At 41.4% G+C, this 24,291-nt stretch overlaps 1 protein-coding gene across 1 annotated transcript; it reads left to right on the forward strand.

The window, feature by feature from the left end:
* The first annotated feature begins 3,870 nt into the window (after window positions 1–3,870).
* Window positions 3,871–5,051, forward strand: LOC141588600 (uncharacterized). Its single transcript, XM_074410033.1, has 2 exons — window positions 3,871–4,039; window positions 4,654–5,051. Exons 1-2 carry the CDS (start codon window positions 3,871–3,873, stop codon window positions 5,049–5,051), a joined length of 567 nt encoding a protein of 188 aa, XP_074266134.1.
* Window positions 5,052–24,291: the final 19,240 nt, after the last annotated feature.

Raw genomic sequence — 24,291 nt, forward strand, 5'->3', positions numbered from 1 at the left:
TTAAGGTATGAGAACGTCATCATCTCGGTTACCCGAGGCAATGATAATCAAATGACAATAAAGAAACATACTTAAATAGAAATATAGTTTAAAGTGATTACATGTCCAAAACCCAAAACTGATAAAAGTAAAATACAAATGTTCTCAAACCCAAAAGTACTAAACAACTAGTTCAAAACAGCGGAAGACTCTAAGACTGCATCGTGGTGACTCATCCCAACTAACCCAAGAGCATCGTCATCATACCAGCTCAACAACTGCTCACCATCCCCGAATAGATCACCACAGTTTTAAAACATTTAATGGGTCAGTACTAATTACATAAAATAATGCCACAATGAAACAAGAACACAAACAGCTCAAACAATCCCCAGTCTCCATCTCCAATCTCCACATAACTGACTACACACTAAAGTGTGTAGCCCTGCCAGAGTACGCATCGCAACAAGTACTCCATGCCGCCAGTGGGGGACCACAGCCGTACCCACCAAATCCCCACTCATCTCAATTGAGCGATAAACCCAAGTTCATTAATATGCACATCCCTTCTCTGGCGGGTTCCAAAGAATGCGAATTGAGGGCATGAAGCAACTCCTGCAAGTGACTCTACTCAGCCAGGGACGCGCCCCGAAGATGACAGACAGATACAAACCAATCAACAATATGAAATTAACAACCGTCAAGATCAACCAACAATGTAATTAACCAATAACCACAACAACAATCACCACACATCATGTAACTAATACTGAATAGGAAAACCCTACCTGGAAATGCAAATACCGACAGACGATCAAGCAGCTAAGTCAGAAGCTCTCCTCAATGAATCCTCCTCCTATACATACATACATACATACAATCACAACCATATTCACATAAACCACCAAAACCCCCAAATCACCCAATTAGGGCTTAACCAATTTTAACGAAATATTATAAAAATTATATGTAAAGCTTACCCTTGACACAAGGATAACAAAGGTGTAAAGAACAACGAAATCCGACACTCCTAGCTCCGGGATTTGCTAATAATGCGGCGGGGATGATTCAACGTAACTTCTTAATCTTCTCTTGAGGGTTATTAGGTTGAAAAAGTGATTTAAGAAAAGTGGCGAAAGTATTAAATATCAATCCCGCATTATTAACAAACCCGTCAAAAATCACCCGTCAACTCACTTACTCGATCGAGTAAGTCACTTACTCGATCGAGTGACCCTTACTCGATCGAGTATCAAGCTTACTCGATCGAGTACCCATCAGGTAGGCTACTGTTTTGTGTAAAAACACACTTACTCGACAGAGTAAGCCCCACTCGATAAAGTACCCCAAGACACATAAAACCGTAGTATTACAAGTATCTCGAGCGTGGGGAAGAGGTGGAGGTCAGAGTGCCAGTGACAACTCCAACCTTACATGCTTCAACTTTGGAGGAATAGGTCACAAGAAGTACGACTGTACCAGTGCCAGAGTTGGAGGAATATTGGGGGCTTATCAGGAAAGTTTCTCGCAGGGTCTGAGATAGAGTTTTGCAAGCAACAGGCCACCTGGGTTATGGGGTAACCGTGGAGGGCAGAACAATAATGGCGGTTTCAACCGCAACAGTTGAGGATCTTATTAGCGCCCGAACAACAGTGTGACTCAGAACTGGGCAGCTAATCCAAGTACTTCTAACGCCTCGGTCTAGGGTGGAGGCCAGAAAAGCAGCGGGAAGCTCTTTATGATGGACAAGCAGGAAGCTGAGAATGATGCTCATATAGTTACCGGTACCTTTCTTGTTCATAATACACCGTCTTTTATTTTGTTTGACTCTCGGGCAACACACTTTTTGTGTCTAGAGGCCATGCTTTGTCTTTGGGTTTAGGGGAGTTTGAGCTTGTAAAGGATAGTGTGTTTATACCTTCTAGGGAGTCGGTGTCTTGTGTCAAGTTATATAGGGATGTGTCCATGTTGGTTGGAGGGGTAGACATGCCGGTCAATTTGCTAGAGTTTCCTATAGATAGGTTTGAGGTCATCGTCGGGATGGATTGGTTAGGGAAGTATGATGCTAAGATAGATTGCCGACAAAAGAAAGTGTCTTTAAAGGGGCGTAAGGGTATAAGGGTGTCTTATAAGGGGTTTGTTGTAAGACCTAAGGTTAAGTTCATCGTGGTAATGACTTTAAAGTCATGTTTGAGGAAAAAGTGTCCCTTGATTCTTTGCCAAGTGAGAGATCAACGTGTGGAACAACTGACAGCTTCTGATATTCATGTGGTGAGGGAGTTTGGTGATGTCTTTCCAGATGAGATATCGGGGTTACCGCCAAAGAGGGATATCGACTTTAATGTGGAGCTTAAATCGTGAACGGGTCCTATATCTAAAGCACCATACCGTATGGCACCTAAAGAACTTGAAGAGTTGAAGAAACGATTACATGATCTGCTAGACAAGGGGTATATCCGGCCTAGTGTGTCACCATGGGGAGCACCAGCGTTGTTTGTGAAGAAGAAAGATAGGAGCATGAGGTTATGCATTGACTATAGAGAGCTGAATCGTGTCACAGTAAAGAACAAGTATCCGTTTCCTAGGATTGATGATCTTTTTGACCAGCTGAGTGGCGCAGGGTTGTTCTCTAAGATCGATTTGAGGTCAGTTTATCACCAGTTGAGGATAGTGGATGACGATTTTCCTAAGACAGCTTTCCGATCTCGTTATGGTCACTATGAGTATGTAGTAATGCCTTTTGGTTTGGCGAACGCACCAGCAGCTTTTATGGATCTGATGAACCGGGTCTTTAGTCCATTCTTGGACAATTTTGTGGTTGTTTTCGTTGATGACATCTTAGTCTACTCTAAGACTAAGGAAGAGCATGAGAAGCACTTGAGGCTAGTTTTGTAGACTTTGCGAGACAATCAACTTTATGCCAAGCTATCCAAGTGCCAGTTCTGGTTAGAGGAAGTGGCTTTTCTGGGGCATGTGATATCTAAAAAGGGAGTGTCGGTGGGTCCTAGCAAGATTGAGGCAGTGACCAAGAGGGAATCACCGAAGAATGTTACTGAGATTTGGAGTTTCTTGGGTTTAGCTGGTTACTACAGGAGGTTCGTGAAGGAGTTTTCTATGATAACTCGACCTATGACATCTTTAATGAGGAAAGAGACCAGTTTTCGATGGGATGAGAGTTGTGAGACAGCATTCCAGACCTTAAAGGAGCATTTGACCACAGCTCTTATCCTAGCTTTACCAGAGGGTTGTGAGAACTTTGAAGTATATGCTGATGCTTCAAAGAATGGATTGGGATGTGTGCTGATGTAGAATGGGACGGTTATAGCTTATGCGTTGAGGCAGTTGAAGCCATATGAGGAGAATTATCCTACCCATGATTTGGGACTGGGTGCAGTTGTTTTTGCTCTTAAGATTGGGAGACATTACCTCTATGGGGCAACTTTTAAGGTGTTTTCAGATCATAAGAGTGAGAAATATATCTACACTCAGAAAGATCTTAACATGCGACAGAGACGGTGGATGGAGCTAATCGGGGACTATGACATGCAGATCATCTATCACGAGGGTAAGGCTAACTTTGTTGGAGATGCTTTGAGTAGGAAGAGTGTTCATTCACTGTGTACAGCTATGTCTTTGCTGAAGATGAGGGATGAGATGTCCAAGATGGGGATCCATATGATTCTGAAGGGGGATACCATCAGGGATTTGACGATCGAGCCAGATTTGTATGAGGATATCAAAAGAAAACAAGGGCTTGATCTTAAGATCCAAGAATGGAAGTCTAGAGTGGAGGGTGGCACAGTTTCCAGGTTTTCTATCTACTCAGATGGGAGTGTTCGTTTTGATGGGAGATGGTGTGTTACAGATGAGGCGGACTTGAGGAGAGTAATTATGGCAGAGGCTCATTGTACTCCTTATTCGGTTCACCCTGGAGGTGACAAGATTTATAAAGACCTCAAGAAAACTTTTTGGTGGCCTAATATGAAGAGGGATGTGGCTAAGTTCATGGCTAGATGTTTGACATGCCAGAGGGTCAAGGGTGAGCAGCAGAGACCACATGGTAAGATTTAGTCTCTTAAGGTACCTGAGTGGAAGTGGGAGTCGATCTCTATGGACTTCATCGTGGGGTTACCAAGGACACAACAAGGAAACAATATAATTTGGGTGATCGTCGATCGGTTAACAAAGGCAGCCCACTTCATTCTAATGAAGGATACCTAGACCAAGATGCAGTTAGCTTTGAGTTACAGGAAACATATGGTCCGGTTACATGGTATACGCAAGGATATAGTGTCACGTCGAGATGCGAGGTTTATATTGAAGTTTTGGCAGGAGTTGCAGGGGTTGATGGGTATAACCTTAAAGATGAGTACAGCCTTTCATCCTGCAACGGATGGTCAGACTGAGAGGACTATAAAGAACTTGGAGGACATGTTGAGAGCTTGTGTCATGGAGTTCGGTGGAATTTGGGAGGACATGCTGGATTTGATCGAGTTTTCGTATAAAAACAGCAACCATACTAGCATCGGGATGGCACCTTTCGAGGCTTTATATGGCAGGAAGTGCCATAGTCTAGTTTGTTGGGATGACAGTTCAGAGACAGTGGTTTTAGGGCATAGATGGTGCAAGATATGGTTGAACAAGTTCGGCTTATTCGCCAAAATATGAATGCAGCTCAGGATCGCCAGAAAAGTTATGCCGATTTTCATCGCAGGGACATCGAGTTCACAGTGGGTGACAAAGTTCTTTTGAAAGTGTCACCAATGCGAGGAGTGACGAGGTTTGGAAAGAAGGATAAGTTAAGCCAGAAATTTATAGGTCTATATGAGATTTTGGATCGTATAGGTGAAGTGGCTTACATGTTAGCTTTACCACCAGCTTTGGATCGAGTCCACAACGTGTTTCATATTTCACAGCTTCGAAAGTATGTGAGTGACCCGTCACATGTGCTTGAGATTGAGAACATCGAACTGGATGAGTCCTTATCTTATGCTGAGGTTCCTAAAGAGATCTTGGACCGCAAAGTGCGCAAGACAAGGAATGGTGAGACCGTTTTACTCAAGGTACTTTGATCCAACCATAATGTGGAAGAGGCCACATGAGTGTAGGGTATCATCCGTATAATACCCTATAAAATTAGGACTATAACGCAAATTTTATATGCAATTTATTGTCATAAACGAAAAACAACAATGAAACGATAAAGATTAAGAATCAACCTCGGGTCCTTTGTAGTGCGGCGTAATGAACAGAAATCAAAGTAGATTTCCTCCTAATCGTTGCACCCAAGACCGTCTGAGACTATGCCCTTGTGCTAGAATTACTCTCTAATTGACTTGCAATATTGAGAGAGTGGTTATGTGAGTTTTTCCGATGTGAGATCTGAATTTTGAGAGGCAATGTTCTCAAAACCCTAAAGATTTTTCAAATGAATAACAATTAGGTTACAAAAGAGAGAGAGCTCTCTTTTGTTTGCTTGGTTCGGCCAAACCGAGTGGAAGAGGAGGAAATGTTCTCAAAACCCATCGCATTTTGACTAATTACTAGTCAAATAACTCGGACTAACTGCTTAGTCAATTTTTGGCATCAACATGACTGTATTTTCATACCGTCACATCTCTCAAACGTATCCTATAGGTGTGACTTTTAGGGACCAGTTGATCACCGCCATCTGTATGACAATAACGTCAAACTTATCTAGCAAGCCAACCGTTATTGATAAACGTGGACCAACTGATTATAATACAAAAGTATACCCTTTGATCCTTTTAGAGATTTATAAGTCCTTGCACTAACTGTAAAGGACACCAGCCCCAACAAGCTCCCACTTGTCCGTACAAGTATATGTGCAATGACGTTATCCGCACTAATCGGAGGACACACGGCTCAACAAACTCCCACTTGTCCGTACAAGTGTATGTGCGATAACCGATTCTCATATTCATTTAAAATTTCTCCCACTCAATGTAAAACAATTTGCAGATCCGGATCCGCAATGGTCGTATTTTACAATCGATCTGTATCTAGAGTGGTTTCCCGACTAGAGAGTAACTCAACTGATAAAACGAATTCGTATTCGAGCATGGCCATGCATTTCGATTCTGACTCCTCGAGTGGCCCCGAGAAATATCGAGTACCGATAAAGGCTGAATATTTCCTTCAACTCGACTCCTTCCGATCTAAGCACAGCATGAAATGACCCAGAAAAAATCTACTTGGTCCCCTGTTACGGATGACCGTGAGAAAGAAGCCAAAGTCACCCAAAATCTGCCTTAATCTCAAGAGACAGTCGATAGTCAAAAGAATCGACTCTTAGGATCACCATGGAGGTCCTATCCACGACCGGGCACCGAATGTTATAAAACATTTAGGACTCCACGTCGATGTCACAATTGTGTCCTACGAGATATCCGTATAAATCGCCTCTGTGATTGGTCAGTCAACCTTTTGACTTATGGCTCGTTGAACCCACCATCAACCAACGTCACAAAATAATTACCTTGAGTTATCAGCTCACGTGGGCAATTAAGGACCAAAAATATAATGTTTGTTCAGTTCACTTTGTGGTGTTAAAAATTGTCGTACAAAACCACATGAAAAACAAAATATATAAATATCAAAACGATGATGTCGTATAGAGTACAAAAGAGAATGAATCTAATCCATAAAAGAGTACTACAACTTAGGAACACGTTTAATTCCCATGGAATTAACGTGCCCTTCATGCTTATCTTGTCGTAATGGTTTAGTGAGAGGATCTGCTATGTTATCATCTGTAGCAATCTTTTCTATCACTACTTCCTTTTGCTCCACGTAATCTTGGATTAGATGAGCTTTCCGTTGTACATGTCTAGACTTGTTGCTAGACTTTGGCTCCTTAGCTTGGAAGATGGCACCTCTATTGTCGCAATAGATGGTGATCGGGTCATTCGAACTAGGCACTACTGAGAGTCCTTGTAAGAATTGACGCATCCATATCGCTTCCTTTGCACCTTCAGACGCGGCATAGTACTCGGACTCAGTCGTAGAATCTCTTGTAACACTTTGTTTGGAACTCTTCCATTGATCGCAGCGCCATTAAGAGTAAAAACGAATCCGGATCGAGATTTTGAGTCATCTCGATCCGTTTGGAAGCTAGCATCTGCAGAACTTAGGGTTGCGCATAGCTTTTGATTGCCTCCATAAGTCAATGCCCAATCTTTAGTCCTCCGTAGGTACTTAAGAATGTTCTTGACAGCCATCCAATGTGATTCACCTGGATGCTGTTGGAATCGACTTGTCATACTCAATGCATATGCCACGTCCGGACGTGTGCATATCATGTCATACATGATTGATCCTATAGCCGAAGCATAAGGAATCCGTGTCATGCGCTCTTTCTCTTCCGGTGTCTCTGGTGCCTGAGACTTGCTCAAGTGCACCCCTGGAGCCATAGGAAGAAACCCCTTATTGGAGTTAGTCATGCTGAATCTCTCTAGGATTTTGTCTATGTAAGACTCCTGACTGAGAGATAACATCCGTCGTGATCTATCTCGATAGATACGGATGCCTAGAATTCTTTGTGCCTCACCCAGATCTTTCATCTGGAAATGGTTTTTCAACCATACATTCAACGAAGTTAAGAGAGATATGTCATTCCCAATCAGGAGTATGTCATCGACATACAATATTAGGAAGACAATCTTGCTCCCACTTGACTTGATATAAAGACATGGTTTCTCGACCGATCGAGTAAATCCATTTTCTTTAATCACTTGGTCGAAGCGATGATTCCAACTCCGAGATGCTTGCTTAAGTCCATAAATGGAATGCTTAAGCTTGCATACTTTCTTAGGATGTTCTGGATCGATGAAACCTTCGGGTTGTACCATGTACAACTCTTCCTCCAAATAACCGTTTAAGAAGGCGGTTTTCACATCCATCTGCCAAATTTCATAGTCATGAAAAGCGGCAATCGCTAAGATAATCCGAATGGAACGCAGCATGACTACGGGTGCAAAAATTTCATCGTAGTGCAAACCTGGCACTTGGGTGAAACCTTTAGCAACTAGTCGTGCTTTATAGATATCTTGTTGACCTTCCACAGAATGCTTTATCTTGTAAAGCCATTTGCATTGAAGGGGACGAACCTTAGCAGGTAAGTCAACAAGATCCCATACGTTGTTCTCATACATGGAGTCCATCTCGGATTGCATGGCCTCAAGCCATAGCTTTGAGTCGAATCTGGTCATGGCACCTTTATAGGTTGCGGGTTCACTACTCGTTAAGAGTAGAATGTCATCTATGTCATGTTCCTCGACCATACCAATGTATCTGTCCGGAGGAATAGAGACTCTTCCCGACCTCCTAGGTTCCTCAGGAATATTTACCGCAGCCGGGATTGAAGGAATTGGTTCCTCCAATGGTTGCTCGGTATTTGGTTGGAATCTCCGACGTGTCGAAGGTTCTATCACTCTTTTCATTCTCGAGAAATTCCTTCTCTAAGAATGTCGCACTAGCCGCAACAAAAACACGTTGTTCGGTTGGCGAATAGAAGTAATGACCAAGTGTTCCTTTAGGATAACCTATAAAGTATGTCTTGACCGATCGCGGGCCGAGCTTATCCTCGTGTCTCCACTTGACATAAGCCTCGCAGCCCCAAACCCGTATAAAGGACAAGTTAGGGACCGTTCCCTTCCATAGTTCATATGGAGTCTTGTCAATGACTTTAGACGGACTTCGGTTAAGTATTAGAGCAGTGACAGAAGAGCATAACCCCATAATGAGTCGTGCAACACGGTGTGACTCATCATGGATCGAACCATATCAAGTAGTGTTCGATTTCTCCGTTCGGACACACCATTCAACCGAGGTGTTCCAGGTGGAGTTAATCGTAGGGCAATCCCACAAGTCCTTAAGGTGTTGATCAAACTCGTGAGAAAGATACTCGCCACCACGGTCCGAGCGCAGTGTTTTAATCTTTTCGCCCTTGATGAGGTTCTGTACCCGATTCTCGGTATTCCTTGAATTTCTCAAAGGATTCACTTTTGTGCTTCATTAAGTAGACATAGCCATATCTACTTAAATCATCCGTGAAAGTGATGAAATACCTATAGCCTTCTCGTGCGGTGATTAACATAGGCCCACATACATCCGTATGTATGAGTCCTAATAGGTCAGCAGCGCGCATTCCAACACCTTTGAAGGAAATTCGAGTCATCTTACCGATGAGACATGATTCACACGTGCCAAATGATTGAAAATCAAAGGCCGAGATAGCTCCATTCTTTATGAGCTGTTTTACGCGTTTCTCATTAATGTGTCCCATACGGCAGTGCCATAGATACGTTTGATCTTTGTCACCAACCTTTAACTTTTTATTCATTACGTGTAATATTTCGGTGGTCTGATCTAAAACATAAATTCCGTTCATGGAGACTGCCTTGCCATAAATCATATCGTGTAATGAGAAAATGCAAGAATTATTCTCTATTACAAATGAAAAACCAAGTTTGTCAAGTGCGTAAAACTGAAATAATGTTTTTAGAAAGACTGGGTACATAATAGCAGTTATATAAAAATAACTCAAATCCGCTAGGAAGCTGGATCACATTTGTTCCCCTTGAGACGGCAGCCACTCGTGCTCCATTCCCAACACGCAGGTCCACCTCACCCTTTACGAGGGGTTTGATGTTTCGGAGCCCCTGCACATGATTACACAGATGAGAACCACAACCAGTATCTAGTACCCAAGTTCCGTAACTTGCGTGGTTAATCTCAATCATATGAATAAAAGTAGAAGAAGAAGACATACCAACAGGTTTAACGCGACCTGCTTTTATGTCCTCATGATAAACAGGACATGTACGCCTCCAATGCCCAGTCTTGTGGCAATGATGGCATTCCATGTTTTCGGTCTTGCTCTTTGTCGCGCCTGATGAGTTACTTGCCTCACCAGGCCCACTCTTACCTGATCCCGACTTCTTAAACTTCGGTTTACCTACAGCTAGGTCTGCTTGAGCTTTGCCCTTACCCTTGCCCTTGTTTGACACAACGAGAACATCCTGTTTCGAGCTCCCACTGAACTTCATGTCCTTCTCGGTCTGTACGAGAAGGGAGTGCAGTTCATGGGGACTTTTCTTCAAATCATTCATATAGTAATTCGCTTTAAAGAGCGCAAAACCATCGTGGAGTGAATGAAGCATGCGGTCTATAACAATGTTCTCGCTGATTTTACAATCAAGCGCCTCCAGTCTCTCGACATTCTCAATCATGCTGAGAATGTGTGGGCTAACCGGTTGGCCCTTCTGGAGTCTCGCATCAAAGAAGCGAGTGGTATGCTCATAGGTCACGATTCTCGGTGCTTTCGAGAATTCCTTAGTGAGCGTGGTGAAAATCTTGTTTGCACCTTGGGCTATGAAGCGTTTCTGCAAATTGGATTCCATTGCAAAAATGAGTACGTTTTTAATCGCACCCGCTTCCATGACGAAGTCGCTATACGTGGAGACCTCGTTAACTCGAGCCGTGGGGCCTGGGGCTGGCGGGAGGGGCTCAGTCAGATACTTGAGCTTCCTGTCAGCAGTGGCAGCATTCCGTAATGCCGTCTCCCATTCCGCGAAGTTTGATCCATCATTCTTCAGTCTAGTGGACTGATTCATCTGATTCATGAAGATCCGAAGCCAGGACTCACGGTCCAATGTGGCACTTGGCATTGGGTCATCGAGGATGCCAGCCATTATGTTATTAGCAGTTTAAAAGACGTGATCTACGCTGAAAAAGAAAGAAAAACAAAAACGAAATAAGCAACTCATCGAGGTGATTTAAGTCTATTAAAAATTCATTTTAATCGTGTAGACTCATTGCACTTGCATAATTGATCTCCCTCAAGAATAATACAAGTGATCCCAAGACTCAATTTCTGTAAATTGATAAGCCAACTGTTTAGCTAGTTCTTCCGTAAAAACTCTTGGTCGATAGATTTCCGTAAATCCTATCTATAGTCCACCATAATCACAGGATCGTACGAGTGACCATAGTGTTGAGATAAAATAGGTCAATCGGTTCCAACTTACCCGACGTAGAAGGGGTCATATTATGCCTACCGACGAAGAAGGGATTCATTGGAGTTTGACCTATAAAGACTGTTCTCAATTTTCGTTTATACGAGGAAGATCCCATCAACTTAGTTTTAATTCATTTTAAGTGAACGAATATCTAGCATTACGTGAATGAATCAACTTAGGTGATGGCTTAAAATGATCGTGTGACATAAGAATGTCATAGAAAACTAACGCGTGACCTCTATATGAGTCAGTTTTCATGCAATTATTAGGTGGTTTGGTTTTAGGCGGAATATGATGCAATCTATCGTTACGATAAAATAAATAAATGAATGCAAAACGTAAATAAAAATTCCTAGTGTGGCCTATCCTAGTAAAAAGAACATAATACAACTTTGGAATCCACCGTTGGACCCGAGAAGCTTGTCTTGATATTCCATCTTTTTCATGCAGCGGGAGTGAGCATCCGGTCTCCATCTTTGGTCTTCTCAAAAATTACAATTAAAATTTACAAAAATAAACCTATTTACATTCTAAATAAAACTGTAATTACAAGGGAAAATTAAAAATGGAGATACGAGATCTCAAAATACAACCAAGACCGTGTTCCATCATTATGGTAACACGTTCTACTAAGGCCACACTAAGTTACAACCGTTTGTAAATATAAATAAATACGTAATGTAAGCATTCAAAACATTCAAAATAACGATAAATAAAATGCATCAACTAAAATAAAATTTATTCGTGACATAATTCCGTAATTATGTTAAATTTATCCAAACCACCAAAGATTATTAAAATTATGTGATAAAACCGCTTTAATCAACTTAATTTTAATTCATTACAATCCGTTACTTTAAATCGCTTTAAAATAACTAAATGGTACGTGAGTGAACCGTTTCACTATCAAGCGAATGCATAAAATCCGTGTTATGCATATGATCCGTATAATACCCTATAAAATTAGGACTATAACGCAAATTTTATATGCAATTTATTGTCATAAACGAAAAACAACAATGAAACGATAAAGATTAAGAATCAACCTCGGGTCCTTTGTAGTGCGGCGTAATGAACAGAAATCAAAGTAGATTTCCTCCTAATCGTTGCACCCAAGACCGTCTGAGACTATGCCCTTGTGCTAGAATTACTCTCTAATTGACTTGCAATATTGAGAGAGTGGTTATGTGAGTTTTTCCGATGTGAGATCTGAATTTTGAGAGGCAATGTTCTCAAAACCCTAAAGATTTTTCAAATGAATAACAATTAGGTTACAAAAGAGAGAGAGCTCTCTTTTGTTTGCTTGGTTCGGCCAAACCGAGTGGAAGAGGAGGAAATAGGCTTTCATTTTCTCCTTATTTTAACTCGTGGTCCGATGCTAAAATGTATATGACGCGGTCTTTATTATAAATCGTCATCGGTTATCGGTTATTAAAACATCAACTAATGACACGGATTAGTTGAATTATTAATACATGTCCGATAAAGACAATATTGTATAATTAATTAAATATACATTAATTAAATATAATCGTTTATATTTAATTTACGAATTAACTGTTTAATTCGCCTTAGCCCATTTTATTTAATCCGTATTAAATAAAATATCTCAACATTGCATTTTGACTAATTACTAGTCAAATAACTCGGACTAACTGCTTAGTCAATTTTTGGCATCAACATGACTGTATTTTCATACCGTCACATCTCTCAAACGTATCCTATAGGTGTGACTTTTAGGGACCAGTTGATCACCGCCATCTGTATGACAATAACGTCAAACTTATCTAGCAAGCCAACCGTTATTGATAAACGTGGACCAACTGATTATAATACAAAAGTATACCCTTTGATCCTTTTAGAGATTTATAAGTCCTTGCACTAACTGTATAGGACACCAGCCCCAACAATGAGAACCCGAGGAGGCTGTGCGAGAGCGTTTTCCCACCCTTTTTTATCAGGTATTTTGGTTACAGGGACGTAACCGCTGTCTTTTTATGGGGGGTAGGAGATGGTCACATGGTTGTTTTTGAGTTAGTGTGAGTCGGGTTAGTGATGTTTTGTATTAGTTTAGCTAGTGTTGGGTGTTTTGTCTTACATGTTGGGAGTTTTGTGGGATTTGTTGGTCTTGTTTTATGTGTACAGTGTGAACTTCGGGGACGAAGTTCTTTTTAAGGAGGGAAGACTGTAATACTACTATTTTCCTAAGCATGTACTCGGCCGAATATAGCATACTCGGCCAAGTAAGGGGTGTCGTGTTTTCTGGATGGTTTACTGTCCAGGAATACTCGGTCGAGTATGTAGAATACTCGACCGAGTAGAGCATACTCGGTCGAGTATACTCTGTACCCAACCGAGTATCCGGTCTGACGGGTATTATTTTCGCGGTTTGATTTAGAGATGATTAGAGTTATATAAAACGCGTTAATCAATTTCTAATTACATTTTACAAAACCTAAACACTTTAACGACGCTCTAATCCTCTCCAAATCTCTCCTTAGTGTGTGTGATTGTTAGCAAGTTTTTTCATCTCTCATTCTATCGTCGATGTCGGTAAGTCCTTAATTTCCTTAGTCCTTTGATTAATCGTTTAGGGTTTGGCTTATATTGTGAATTGGGAAAAAGGGGTTTTTGCATATGGTAATTGAAGTTTATGTGACTGTTGTTAGGTGAAGAATTCGTAGAGGAGCCTTTCTAGATTGCTTGCTTGTGTCTCTTTGCTGTTGCACTAAGGTAAGGTTTCCCTACTCAGTTTTACTGTTTTATTGAATTAAGATTTATGTGGTAACTGTTGTGTGATTGATATTGTGATCATCTGTGGTGTTGGTGTTGGTGTTGGTGTTGGTGTTGGTGTTGGTGTTGGTGTTGGTGTTGGTGTTGGTGTTGGTGTTGGTGTTGGTGTTGGTGTTGGTGTTGGTGTTGGTGTTGGTGTTGGTGTTGGTGTTGGTGTTGGTGTGGGTGTTGGTGTTGGTGTTGGTGTTGGTGTTGGTGTTGGTGTTGGTGTTGGTGTTGGTGTTGGTGTTGGTGTTGGTGTTGGTGTTGGTGTTGGTGTTGGTGTTGGTGTTGGTGATGGTATGATGTTTATTTTGGTATTGTGATGATTGTGGTGGAGTCACTTGCGGGAGTGGCTTCACACCCTAGTTCGCCCTCCGTGGATCCCGTCACGGAAGGGGATGTACACATTAAGGGACAGGGATTATTGCTCGTTGATGAGCAGGACCATGGTGGGTGTGGCTGCGGTCAACCACCGCTGCTTGTTGTGATTGGGAGTTGGAGATGGCTGATGATCAGTGTTTATCTTTCGTACCTGCCTTATTGTGACAGGTGATGGAGTTCTTTAGCTATGGGGCAGTCATGGGGAGTCACCACTCGAGTCTAGTTTCCGGCGTCAAGAGACTTCGCTTTTATTTCTAGTTATTGGATTTTCGCAGTTGTACTTTGGTTTTGGTTTTGGAGAACATGTAAACTTTATTCATTTATACTATAATAATTGATTATGTCGTTTAGTACCAAAACTAATTACCTATAACTACCAACAGAAGTTAGCGGAAGTAGGTTCGATCTCCACAGGGAGGCTATTATATCTATCTGCTAATCTAAGTCTGTCTGGTAACAAATAGGGGTTTTAAATTGATTTTTTAACTACTAAAAGAGTCAAGGCAAGAGAATAAGGGAAGAGAGCAGTAAAAGCAGAGACAAGCGATGTATGTAATCAAATAGAGAGAAATATGTTACGAATTCTGTTCACCATGGTAGTTTACTAACTCAGTCATAAATAGTTCAGATGATCAAATGCGAGAAGGGCAAGGGAAAGGTTCTTCCGGTCCGCTATCCACCCTAAAATACAACTAACTTAACTTCCGTCCTCATTAGAGTAGTCTACTATTTATAAAAGGTCTGTTCATTCCAATCTTCTGATCTAGGATTGAATTTAACCAATTTAATGGGTTTAGAAGCGTGCACTCAACTAAACAATTACAGTTACATTGTTATAAAACAGTTCTCACATTTAATTATCTTATCTATTCACAACATCGTCAACTCACTACCATGGCTCCTCTAATCCTAACATAAAGAAACTTAGCTACTCATGTTATTAATATTACTAATGATAACAATATTGAATATGCTAAAGGAAAACATGATAAATGAACGATAAAGATGAAGTATAAATTACTAATAAGAATAATAAAACAAAGATGAGAGAGCAAGGATTAAGAGCAAACAAAAGAATTAAATTAAGATTAAAGAGTAACAAGGATTATAAAGTTTAGATTCAGAATTAAGAGGCAAAGCAACGCAAGAGAAAATGTTCCAGCAATGATTAAGAGAAAAAGAGTAATTAAGCGTAGTGTAATGTATGTGTTAACCTAATGATGTCTCCCTTAAATAGGGAAGAGATTATTAACTAAAATGGACAAAGTAAACACGGAATAAAATCCTGAGTAAATAGACAAAAGTACTCAATCGAGGCATTTCATTCCTCTCGATCGAGTAACTTCTCAGCAAAACCTCTCGATCGAACATACATAGCCTTCAATCGAGAACTCCTAAATCAGCCTTCTTCGATCGAGCTCAGCAGGGTCTCGATCGAACTCTAACTACCATCAAAACCACTCGATCGACCAAAAAAATACTCGATCGAGTGATTTGCCACTGAAATCAGCTTGATCTTCGTTTGGTTAGACTCTAAGGACTCCTTCACGCTTCCCAATGCAGGGCATTCCCGCTCTAAATCTTCCATTCCTTAAATGCATGTTAGGAGGAACGAATAAGGTACGATTCCACCACTTTGAGGTCCATTCCTGCAAATGAGACGAAACAAACCAAAGTAACCAATTCGGGGCATTTTACAATACAAAAAAACGAGAATGACATAAAAATGTGTGCAATAAGAGGCTAAAAAGTCTATATAAATTGCACGTATCAAATCTCCCCAAACCGAACCTTTACTCGTCCTCGAGTAAACTAAATGCAAACTAATGGAACGGAAATGAAAACTCAGAGCTAGCTATAACTTGTCCACTTAAACCGTTTAATGCAATCAAAACTAACAATTATAGCTACAACAGTCAAGCGTAAACGAGTTGTATGATCTTTATAAATAAGCTGAACTGTCAACCTTGCAAGACCTTTAAAATTGGACTCTCACGGGTCACTCTTCTCTCATGAAGCAAAGGGTAAGTATAAATGTGTAAGAGAAAAAGAGAAAACAGTCACTCACCTAAACTACGACCCACATAAACATGCTTGCATTAGACGATTCTAATCACCATACATACATTCCAACCAAACAGTGTCTGTCACAGCCGAGGGCTTACAAAAGTTATGGGAAAGTGAGGCTACGGGTAAGAAAAGGCAAAACAGCTATGGATAAAGTGGAGGTAAAGCGTCAAGCTAGCACCTAAACAGAACCATGCTAAGCAAGTCCGAATCTCAGCCGATTATGAAATCAAACACAAGTGCCCTTCTTTAGCACAAAACTCACTAACCAATACACAATCTCCTCAAAAATAAATAATTAATACATAGGAGTAAGACCGTCACAAACTTCCCTTTTTTACACGGTCTATTCTTTTTCTTTTTCTTTTTTTTTTCTAGTGCTTTTCTCATTTTCCTGCCCACATTTGTTCTTTTTTTTTTTTTTTTCATTTTTCACAAATTTTTTTCTTTTCAATTCAAACATATCCTCCTGTCTTTTCCTTTTCTACCAACTCCATACGAAATTGAACGAACCAACTTGCATCAATGGAAAATATACCGCAAAATTACACTAAACTAGCTTGACAGACAGGCTTAATTTGGGTGTAGTTAATGGGACAAAAGGCAAAGTTTGGCCAATGTGGACCTAAATGGATGAAAATGAAAGAAAGGGAAAAAAAAATTGTAAGCACCTCCCTGCATGTGACACCGAACACAAACCCGAATGTATGCAAACAAAAAGCAATCGAATTTCAGGAAAGTGCAGAATGATGAACATGTTATGAAAGGAGTGCACTACTCTCAATTCCTACATGAACTGGTCATGAATGACACCAATTATACGACTCTATAACTTAGAAATTATAAGTAGTTTGCCAAAACTTTAGGTCAAGTCTATATGTTCAGCTATATTTTTAACATTAACTCGTAGACCATGCGCATGACAAAGCTAATAAAATGCCAATCTGATGCAAGGCTTAAGTGAAATGACTAGTTACAGGGCAATATCATCACGGAAATCTACCGTTCCGACTCGACCTATATGCAAAAATAAACGTGATATTTTTTGAATTTTTCTATTTTTTTGTGATTTTTGATTTTTTGAAATTAAAAATAATGCAAGCAGAAAATTAAACGTGAATGAAAAACAAATGCAAATGCAGACTCAAAGGATGCAATACCCTCCCCAGACCAAAACGGACAACGCCCTCGTTGTCCTCCAGCATACACCGACAGTATATATATACGGGGAACGGGATAATTATAGCCAATAAATGAATGAATAAATAAATAAAGGAGATGAAAAATAAAGAATGCATAAATACTTACAAAATAAGCGAATTTCCCCAAACCAGCCAGAATACTGGGGAAGTGAGTAGACCAGCAGCTACTCATCAGCCTCCTCCTCGTCAACCACCACGTAGGTGGGGTCTCCGTCCTCCTCTCCTCTCCACTGGTGACCTCCACAGCGAGGTCAGCTCGTATCCTATCCTCCTGCTCAGATGTGTCCGCCTCGCTCTCTGACTGTGGGTACCCCTCCGGCGGGTACCGGTAGAAAGAAGGGTTCGGCCAGCCTTCTAGAACAGGACGTCCTCTCCTCATGTGGTCCTCGTATAGAGGAAACAAGGCAAGTGCTTGGTCCGGCTCCATACGAGCCACTCGGCTGCACATCTCAACCAACAAACCATCACGACGCCCTTGGTCCATGACCCCGGGCGCCTCAAAGGGTGGAGGAGGAACAAAGTTAATCGATAGAACCGGCTGTGAAATAGAAGGAGTAAGGATAGGGGTCGGTGTAGGCGTGGACGTGGACGTCTGCCCAGCCTGAGTCGGTATGGACCCCTCTCCAGTCTCAGGTCGCTTCCGCTTCTTAGAAGCAGAAGAAGTGGAAGGATCAAGAGTAAGGTGGTAGGAAGGTAAAGTTGGAGGCAACCTACCCGACACAGTGGTCAAAGGTGAAAGACGGGGTAGGTCGGGAAACGGTAAGGTCACGGACTCAGAATCACAGATGTTCCAAGTCCGCTGATCCCTAGCTAACCAAAACATCGCCTGCATGGCGTTAATATCTAAGTACACATCTCTATATATATGTTTCAAGCCTTGGGGGAAGTCAGAGAAGAGGGAACAGGCAATGTAGGAAGCTATCCCACCACAGGAAATCGTGCCCATCCTCTTCTGCCCGACATCGTTAAAATGTTGATCTGTCAAGTAAGCAATGTTCAGAACGAAGGGGCTAGCGCTATCAATGTTCAAATAGCCCCCTAAAATAGACAACTCAATGTTGTTAACGTTGTTAGGCTCCTTTCGGCCAAAAATCGTCCCTCCCACGAGATGAAGAAAGTAACGGGCTGGGGGAAGATGGATGTGAGCCACCTTCCTCTGGTCGTAGGGAGTCTGTGAAATACTAGGCCAAAGTAGAGCCAGGACCTTCCGAGGAGGGTCCTGATCAGTTGCGAATCTAGGATTTCTGAAATGGGGGTGACAATTTATACGATGAAAAGTAACAGCAAAATGTCATTACTCGAATAACTCGTAAGACGGTTTATTTGTATAAAAATTACTCTTTCATTGATAGTACTAATAAATTAGTGAAATTTAATAGAAGATGATCTTCTCATCTTATTCTAGAATTTGTGTTAGTATTAATAGTATATACGCCGTAATTGTTAATTAGTATGTCATGAATCCACATGAGTCCAAATTACGATGGATATACATAAGAATTTTCCATTCCAATGTAGAACCTATGTTACTCAAACGTGACAAAGAAGTATTGTGTCCGATACGTATCGTATCGGAGTATCGGACACGAGATTCTGAAATTTAGATGACACGAGATACAGTCAACCACGTATCTTGACCAGTATTATAAACACGGATACGACACTTAGAGCATTAACAATAGTAGGACCATAAAGTGTATTAATCGGAATTATTATTTAAGAAAAACCTAGCCAATAAACAAAATATAGTGGAAAAAATATTCAAAAGTAGACTTTGACTACTATTGCACCTATTTTGCAGTAAAAGAAAAAATAAAATGATACAAGTACTTTTTTCCAATTATCCAAAAGTTGTTACACGTTTTTCCTTGTCAAAAGTAACATAAAATATTAAATAACACCTATTACCCATAATCTACTCTCTCACTCAGTGTCACAGTCCCAACTCCCACGGTTTCTTTACCAAAAACCAAGTAAAACTATGAATCTTTATCTTCTTTGATTGCCTTCATCAATGGCATCCAAGGAAAATATGATTCAATTAGTCAAAGAGGGAGGAAGTTGGAGAGGTGGGTTTGCAATTTGTTACTCGTTTGCAATTATTTTTCCTAAACTATTTTAATTTTTTTTAACAAATTAATGGGGGTGAGGGTTCACCCCCATCACCCCCTGTAAATCCTCCGCTGGTCCTGATGGTCGTGAGAAGACAAACCCAACCTCCTCCCAAACTCAGCTAAAGTCCAAGTGGTGGTCTGGTTAAACAGTCTAAAAGAAACACAGGGGCTTTCCGGGTCAGTATCATAGGCACCAGATGAGAAAGTAAAAGAGCTAAAGAACTCGAGGGTCAATTGCTCATAAGTCAATGCACTCATCGTGGTCAAACCAACCATCCCAGTCCCGTTTAACAACTCGGACACGGGTTCTAAAATCCCCAATTTTTCCAATAAAGAACGACACAAAAACTTAGTAGATGTAATGTCACAGCCCATCAAAAACTTAAAACGCTTACGATGAAGCGAGTTTACGAAACTTACCTGAGGGAACTCGGGAAGCGAGTCCAAGGAGTCGTCTGCCACGAACCTGGCAGCAGTGCGCACAGCAGCTGTAGGAACCCCTCGTCCCCATCCCCGTCCTCGTGCAGCAGCACCTAGGGCAGAAGCAGCCAGTGTAGGAGTGCAGCCTGAGACTGGCTGAGGTACAAGTGCAGGCGAAAAAGCAGCTGTGACAGGGGGTGTCGACGCAGCCGAGGTCGACACCGAAGATGGTACACTAGAAGTAGCAGTAGCAGAAGCTGTAACAGTGACAGCAGGAGTAACAGTAGGGCTGGTGACGGTGGTGGCAGCAGGGATCACCGTCTCAGTAATAGACGAACTAGCAGTAGAACTAGAGGAAGGCAAGTACTACTATCCATCCTATTAATCAAACAAGTCCTTTTATCAGAGAATTAATCAACAAAAACACGATTTGTCCCTAATTTCGAAAATTTTCGAAACCCTAACAGCTAAATTAAGGCCGAAAAATACAAATAAAGCAAAGGAAATAGGGAAAAGGACTTACTTGACTGATTACCCAAGGTTAATTGCAAGTGAAATCAACAAATAAACACCAAATTACCGGTTTGAAACCCGATTTTTCGCAAACCCTAGAATCGTGAAAAATCCCACAAAATCTCAAAATTTAAAGGGGAAAATAAGGGGCTTTTGTCGAGATTATTTGTAATACCCAGGATATTTAAGGACTCTGTTGACCGACCCTGTTGACCAAGAAAGACCTTAGGGAGGAATGGGTGAGGGACTAAGATTGGAACATGAACTTTAACGGATTGATTACTCGACCTAGCAGAGGCTACTCGGCCGAGTATCATCTATACTCGATCAGGTAGAGCTTACTCGGCCGAGTACGCCAGTACTCGACCGAGTATGGTTGCTGTTGACGCGTTAATATAAAACGCAAGTTCGCGAGATTCATTTCATTTTTCCATTTTCTCGACAGTTCCTTTTTCTCTAACCCTAGCCTACCACTATCTTCTATCACCCCCACCTTTATACACTCTCATGTATATGGCCTACACCTCCACAATGAAAAAGATGGGATTCGCTTAGGAAGGTTGCGTGCGTGGTTGTCGTCCGTGTCATCGTCGATTCGCGTTATTAGGTAAGTCTATGCCTTGTGTCTCTTTTAGTATACTACTAAGGATAGTTGTATAATAGGGGATGGCTATCGTTGCAGGATGCATGTTGGAGTCTTGTTTGGCTGTGTGTGGATGCTTTTCCTGATTTGCGACGAGGTAGGGTTTCCCTACTCAGTACTGTTAATTGATTAAGATTGTATTTGTTTCATAATTGTGTTATCTGCTGATCATCGGAGGATGGGTGCTGTGGTGACGGTGTTGATGTGGTTGTTTTATGACGGTTGTGGTATTGTGACAGCTGTGACGCTGTGGTGTGTGTGTGATTGTGGTGGAGTCACTTGCGGGAGTGGCTTCACACCCTAGTTCGCCCTCCGTGGAACCCGTCACGGGAGGGGATGTGCACATTAAGGGACAGGGATTGTTACTCGCTCGTTGAGGAGCTGGACTTGGTGGGGATGGGCTACGGTCCCCCACTGGCGGAGTGGATTACCTGTTGCGATGGGTAATCTGACAGGGCTACACACTTCTGTGTGTAGTCGGTTACTGTGGAGGATGATCAGCTGATTACATTGTTTGTTTATCTTTTATTAATTAGACAGTACTGACCCCGTGTTGTTTTTTATTGGTATCTGCTGTGATCCATTTGGGATGGTGAGCAGCTGGCTGAGCAGGTACTGTTGGTTTGTAGCTGCTGGGCTTGGAGGGATCGAGTTATCACACTATCGGTTTAGAAGTGCAGCGTCATGAGTTATAGTAGTCTCTATAATCACATGTAGTTAGTTTTGTATCGAGTTGTAAAGAGTACGGTAATGTATTAATAATGTTCTTTCATTGTCTATTTGATCTACTACCTCGGGTAACCAAGATGGTAACACCTTCATATACTGGGATGGTCCTTGGTAAGGCATCCTGGTGTACAGGGGTGTTACAAAGTGGTATCAGAGCCGGCGATTTTGGAACCTGAACTAATGAATCTATGAATGTAGGGTGTCAACTAAAATGAACATGGTGTATGTGCGTTGGGAGCCCTAGCCGATGCTAGATTTTGGGTGAGTAGGCGCCCTCATTTCAAAATCATGGCCCCATTGTGCTTAAGCTAGACACGGGGAAAAAGGGTAGCTAGTAAGAGTCGTTGCTTAATGATGGTTGTTGTGTGCATCTGTGGTTAGAATAATGTGTATCAATGTGTGTAGAAAAGTCTGGAATGGGTGAATGGGTTTGCCGAAATGTGTGACAAGGTTAAGTCAAATAATTGGTTTGACAATGGCTGCGTTATATGATGATTGCTGTTTTGCAAACGTTTAGTCCAAGGTGTATACAATATGATCAGTGGAGTGTGTAATGATGTGGTATAGAGGTTAAACTTTGCGGGTACAGTAGTTAATTGTTATATATGCTTACGGGTGGCATGTAAGTTGTGCTAATAGAAAAGTAAAGAATGTAAGTAGAAATGATGACTGAATTGGTAATGGATGTGCAAAATTTGTGTGATGCGTGTTTATATGGTAGAAATAAGCTCTAACAGTGACGAGCCGATTGCACGGAACTCCGAACTATGCTACTTATTTTGCAGGTGCATTAAAATTCGAAATTATGTTCCTGTTTTTTGGACATTCGATCGAGTAGAAAAGCATACTCGGCCGAGTATGGTGGTGCTCGACCGAGTGCTCATTTTGTGGAAAATCAAAATCACTACTGTTCTTGAAAACTTGACTGAGTATGTAGAATACTCGACCGAGTAGTCGACACTCGGCCGAGTATACCCTGTACTCGACCAAGTACTGCTTTATCGGGACTCATCCAGGTTATACAAAAACCCTATTTTCGTCCCTTCTTTTCTTATTTTCGCCTCCCATCTCTTCTTCTTCTTCTCTCTAAAACTCCATACTTCTCCTTCCTCAAGCTCTTTGAGTAAATTCTTGGTGGTCAACTTGTTCTTACTTGCCACAAATCAATTCAAGGTAAGGTTTTAATTCAATTTCTTCCTTTGTTTTCAAAGTTATGGTATAGTTTTGTCAATATTTATAATTTCCATCATGAGTAACTGAAATTAAGTCTTCTTCTTGTTATTCCTTGGATTTAATTGTATATAAACCTCGATTATACCGTTACTAGATCAATTTCAAGGTTTAAAATGGATTTTTGAGTTTTAGGGTTTGCTAAAATCGAAATACCTTATCTTTTGTTTGATTACCATTCGGTTTCAAGCTTCTTGATGACGGTAACGATGTTTTAAGTAAAGTATTTGGTGTTTTGATGAGAAATTTTGTCTTAAAAGTTCGTCTCAAAATTGTATACAATTGAAGAACAGTCCATCTTTTGCAATATTGTTAGTGTGTCAATTCCCTTGTTAAAGCTTGTCTCTTTGCAGTATGGTGAAAACCAGAGGTCTAACAAACAAGAGGACTCATCCTAATGTTTAACTTGAGATGGGCCAGTCTATTAATGAGCCCGTGCTTCCACCGGTGGAGGCATATCCATCGGTAGTTTTCTCTGATTTCAAACAACGCAAGGCTTTCTTGGCTCTTATGAACCACCCTTTTCGACCCAGCCGTTGCATAAATCCCGATATTCTAGAGACCTTGGGGTGAAGGGAGACATATTTCATATATTTGAGATTTTAGGAATGGAGGGGTTATACCATTTAAGGAAGAAGTCCTACCCCCACCTGACCTTGGAGTTCTTGAGCTCTTATGTGTATGATGCGAAGGGGAAGACCGTCTCCTTCCGCCTCATGAATGAGGATCACGAGCTGACTTTGGAGGAGTTGGCGGGCCATCTGGGTTTAGAGGAGGTGGGGACGGGATACCTTAGGGGCGTGGCCAAGAACTGTGGTGCACCCCTCTACCTTCCGTATCTGACCGGTCAACATACCCCTAGCACCAGTGCTATGCTGATCAATGATGTGCAGCATGTTTCCTTTTGTATGTTCCTGAGAATGATAACCTGCATGTTGTATGCGAGAGATGACGTGAGCAAGCTTAATTCTCATGAGGTCATGTGGCTTATGTCTTACCTTAACCTGCACCGTAAGAAGTCGTTCTATTATAGTGCTCCAGGGATAGTGTGCTCTAGTCTGGAGCGCATGGCACAGTCCGAGACCAGACATATTGCTTGCGGGGCCATAGTGACCCGCCTAGCTCAGCGTCTGACTGATTTTGAGGCCCAACCTCTAGAGGGGGATAAGTATGTTGAGACCGTTCCTACCATGGAC

Source organism: Silene latifolia, chromosome 6 (assembly GCF_048544455.1).
Source record: "Silene latifolia isolate original U9 population chromosome 6, ASM4854445v1, whole genome shotgun sequence".
In the NCBI taxonomy this organism is placed as follows: Eukaryota; Viridiplantae; Streptophyta; class Magnoliopsida; order Caryophyllales; family Caryophyllaceae; genus Silene; species Silene latifolia.

Bases quoted from the DNA above. Each gene is read 5' to 3' on its own strand.
- LOC141588600 (XM_074410033.1), top strand. From the start codon at position 3,871: ATGGCAGAGGCTCATTGTACTCCTTATTCGGTTCACCCTGGAGGTGAC. The intron at 4,040-4,653 runs GTAAGATTTAGT...ATATGAATGCAG, and splicing joins TGAGCAGCAGAGACCACATG to CTCAGGATCGCCAGAAAAGT.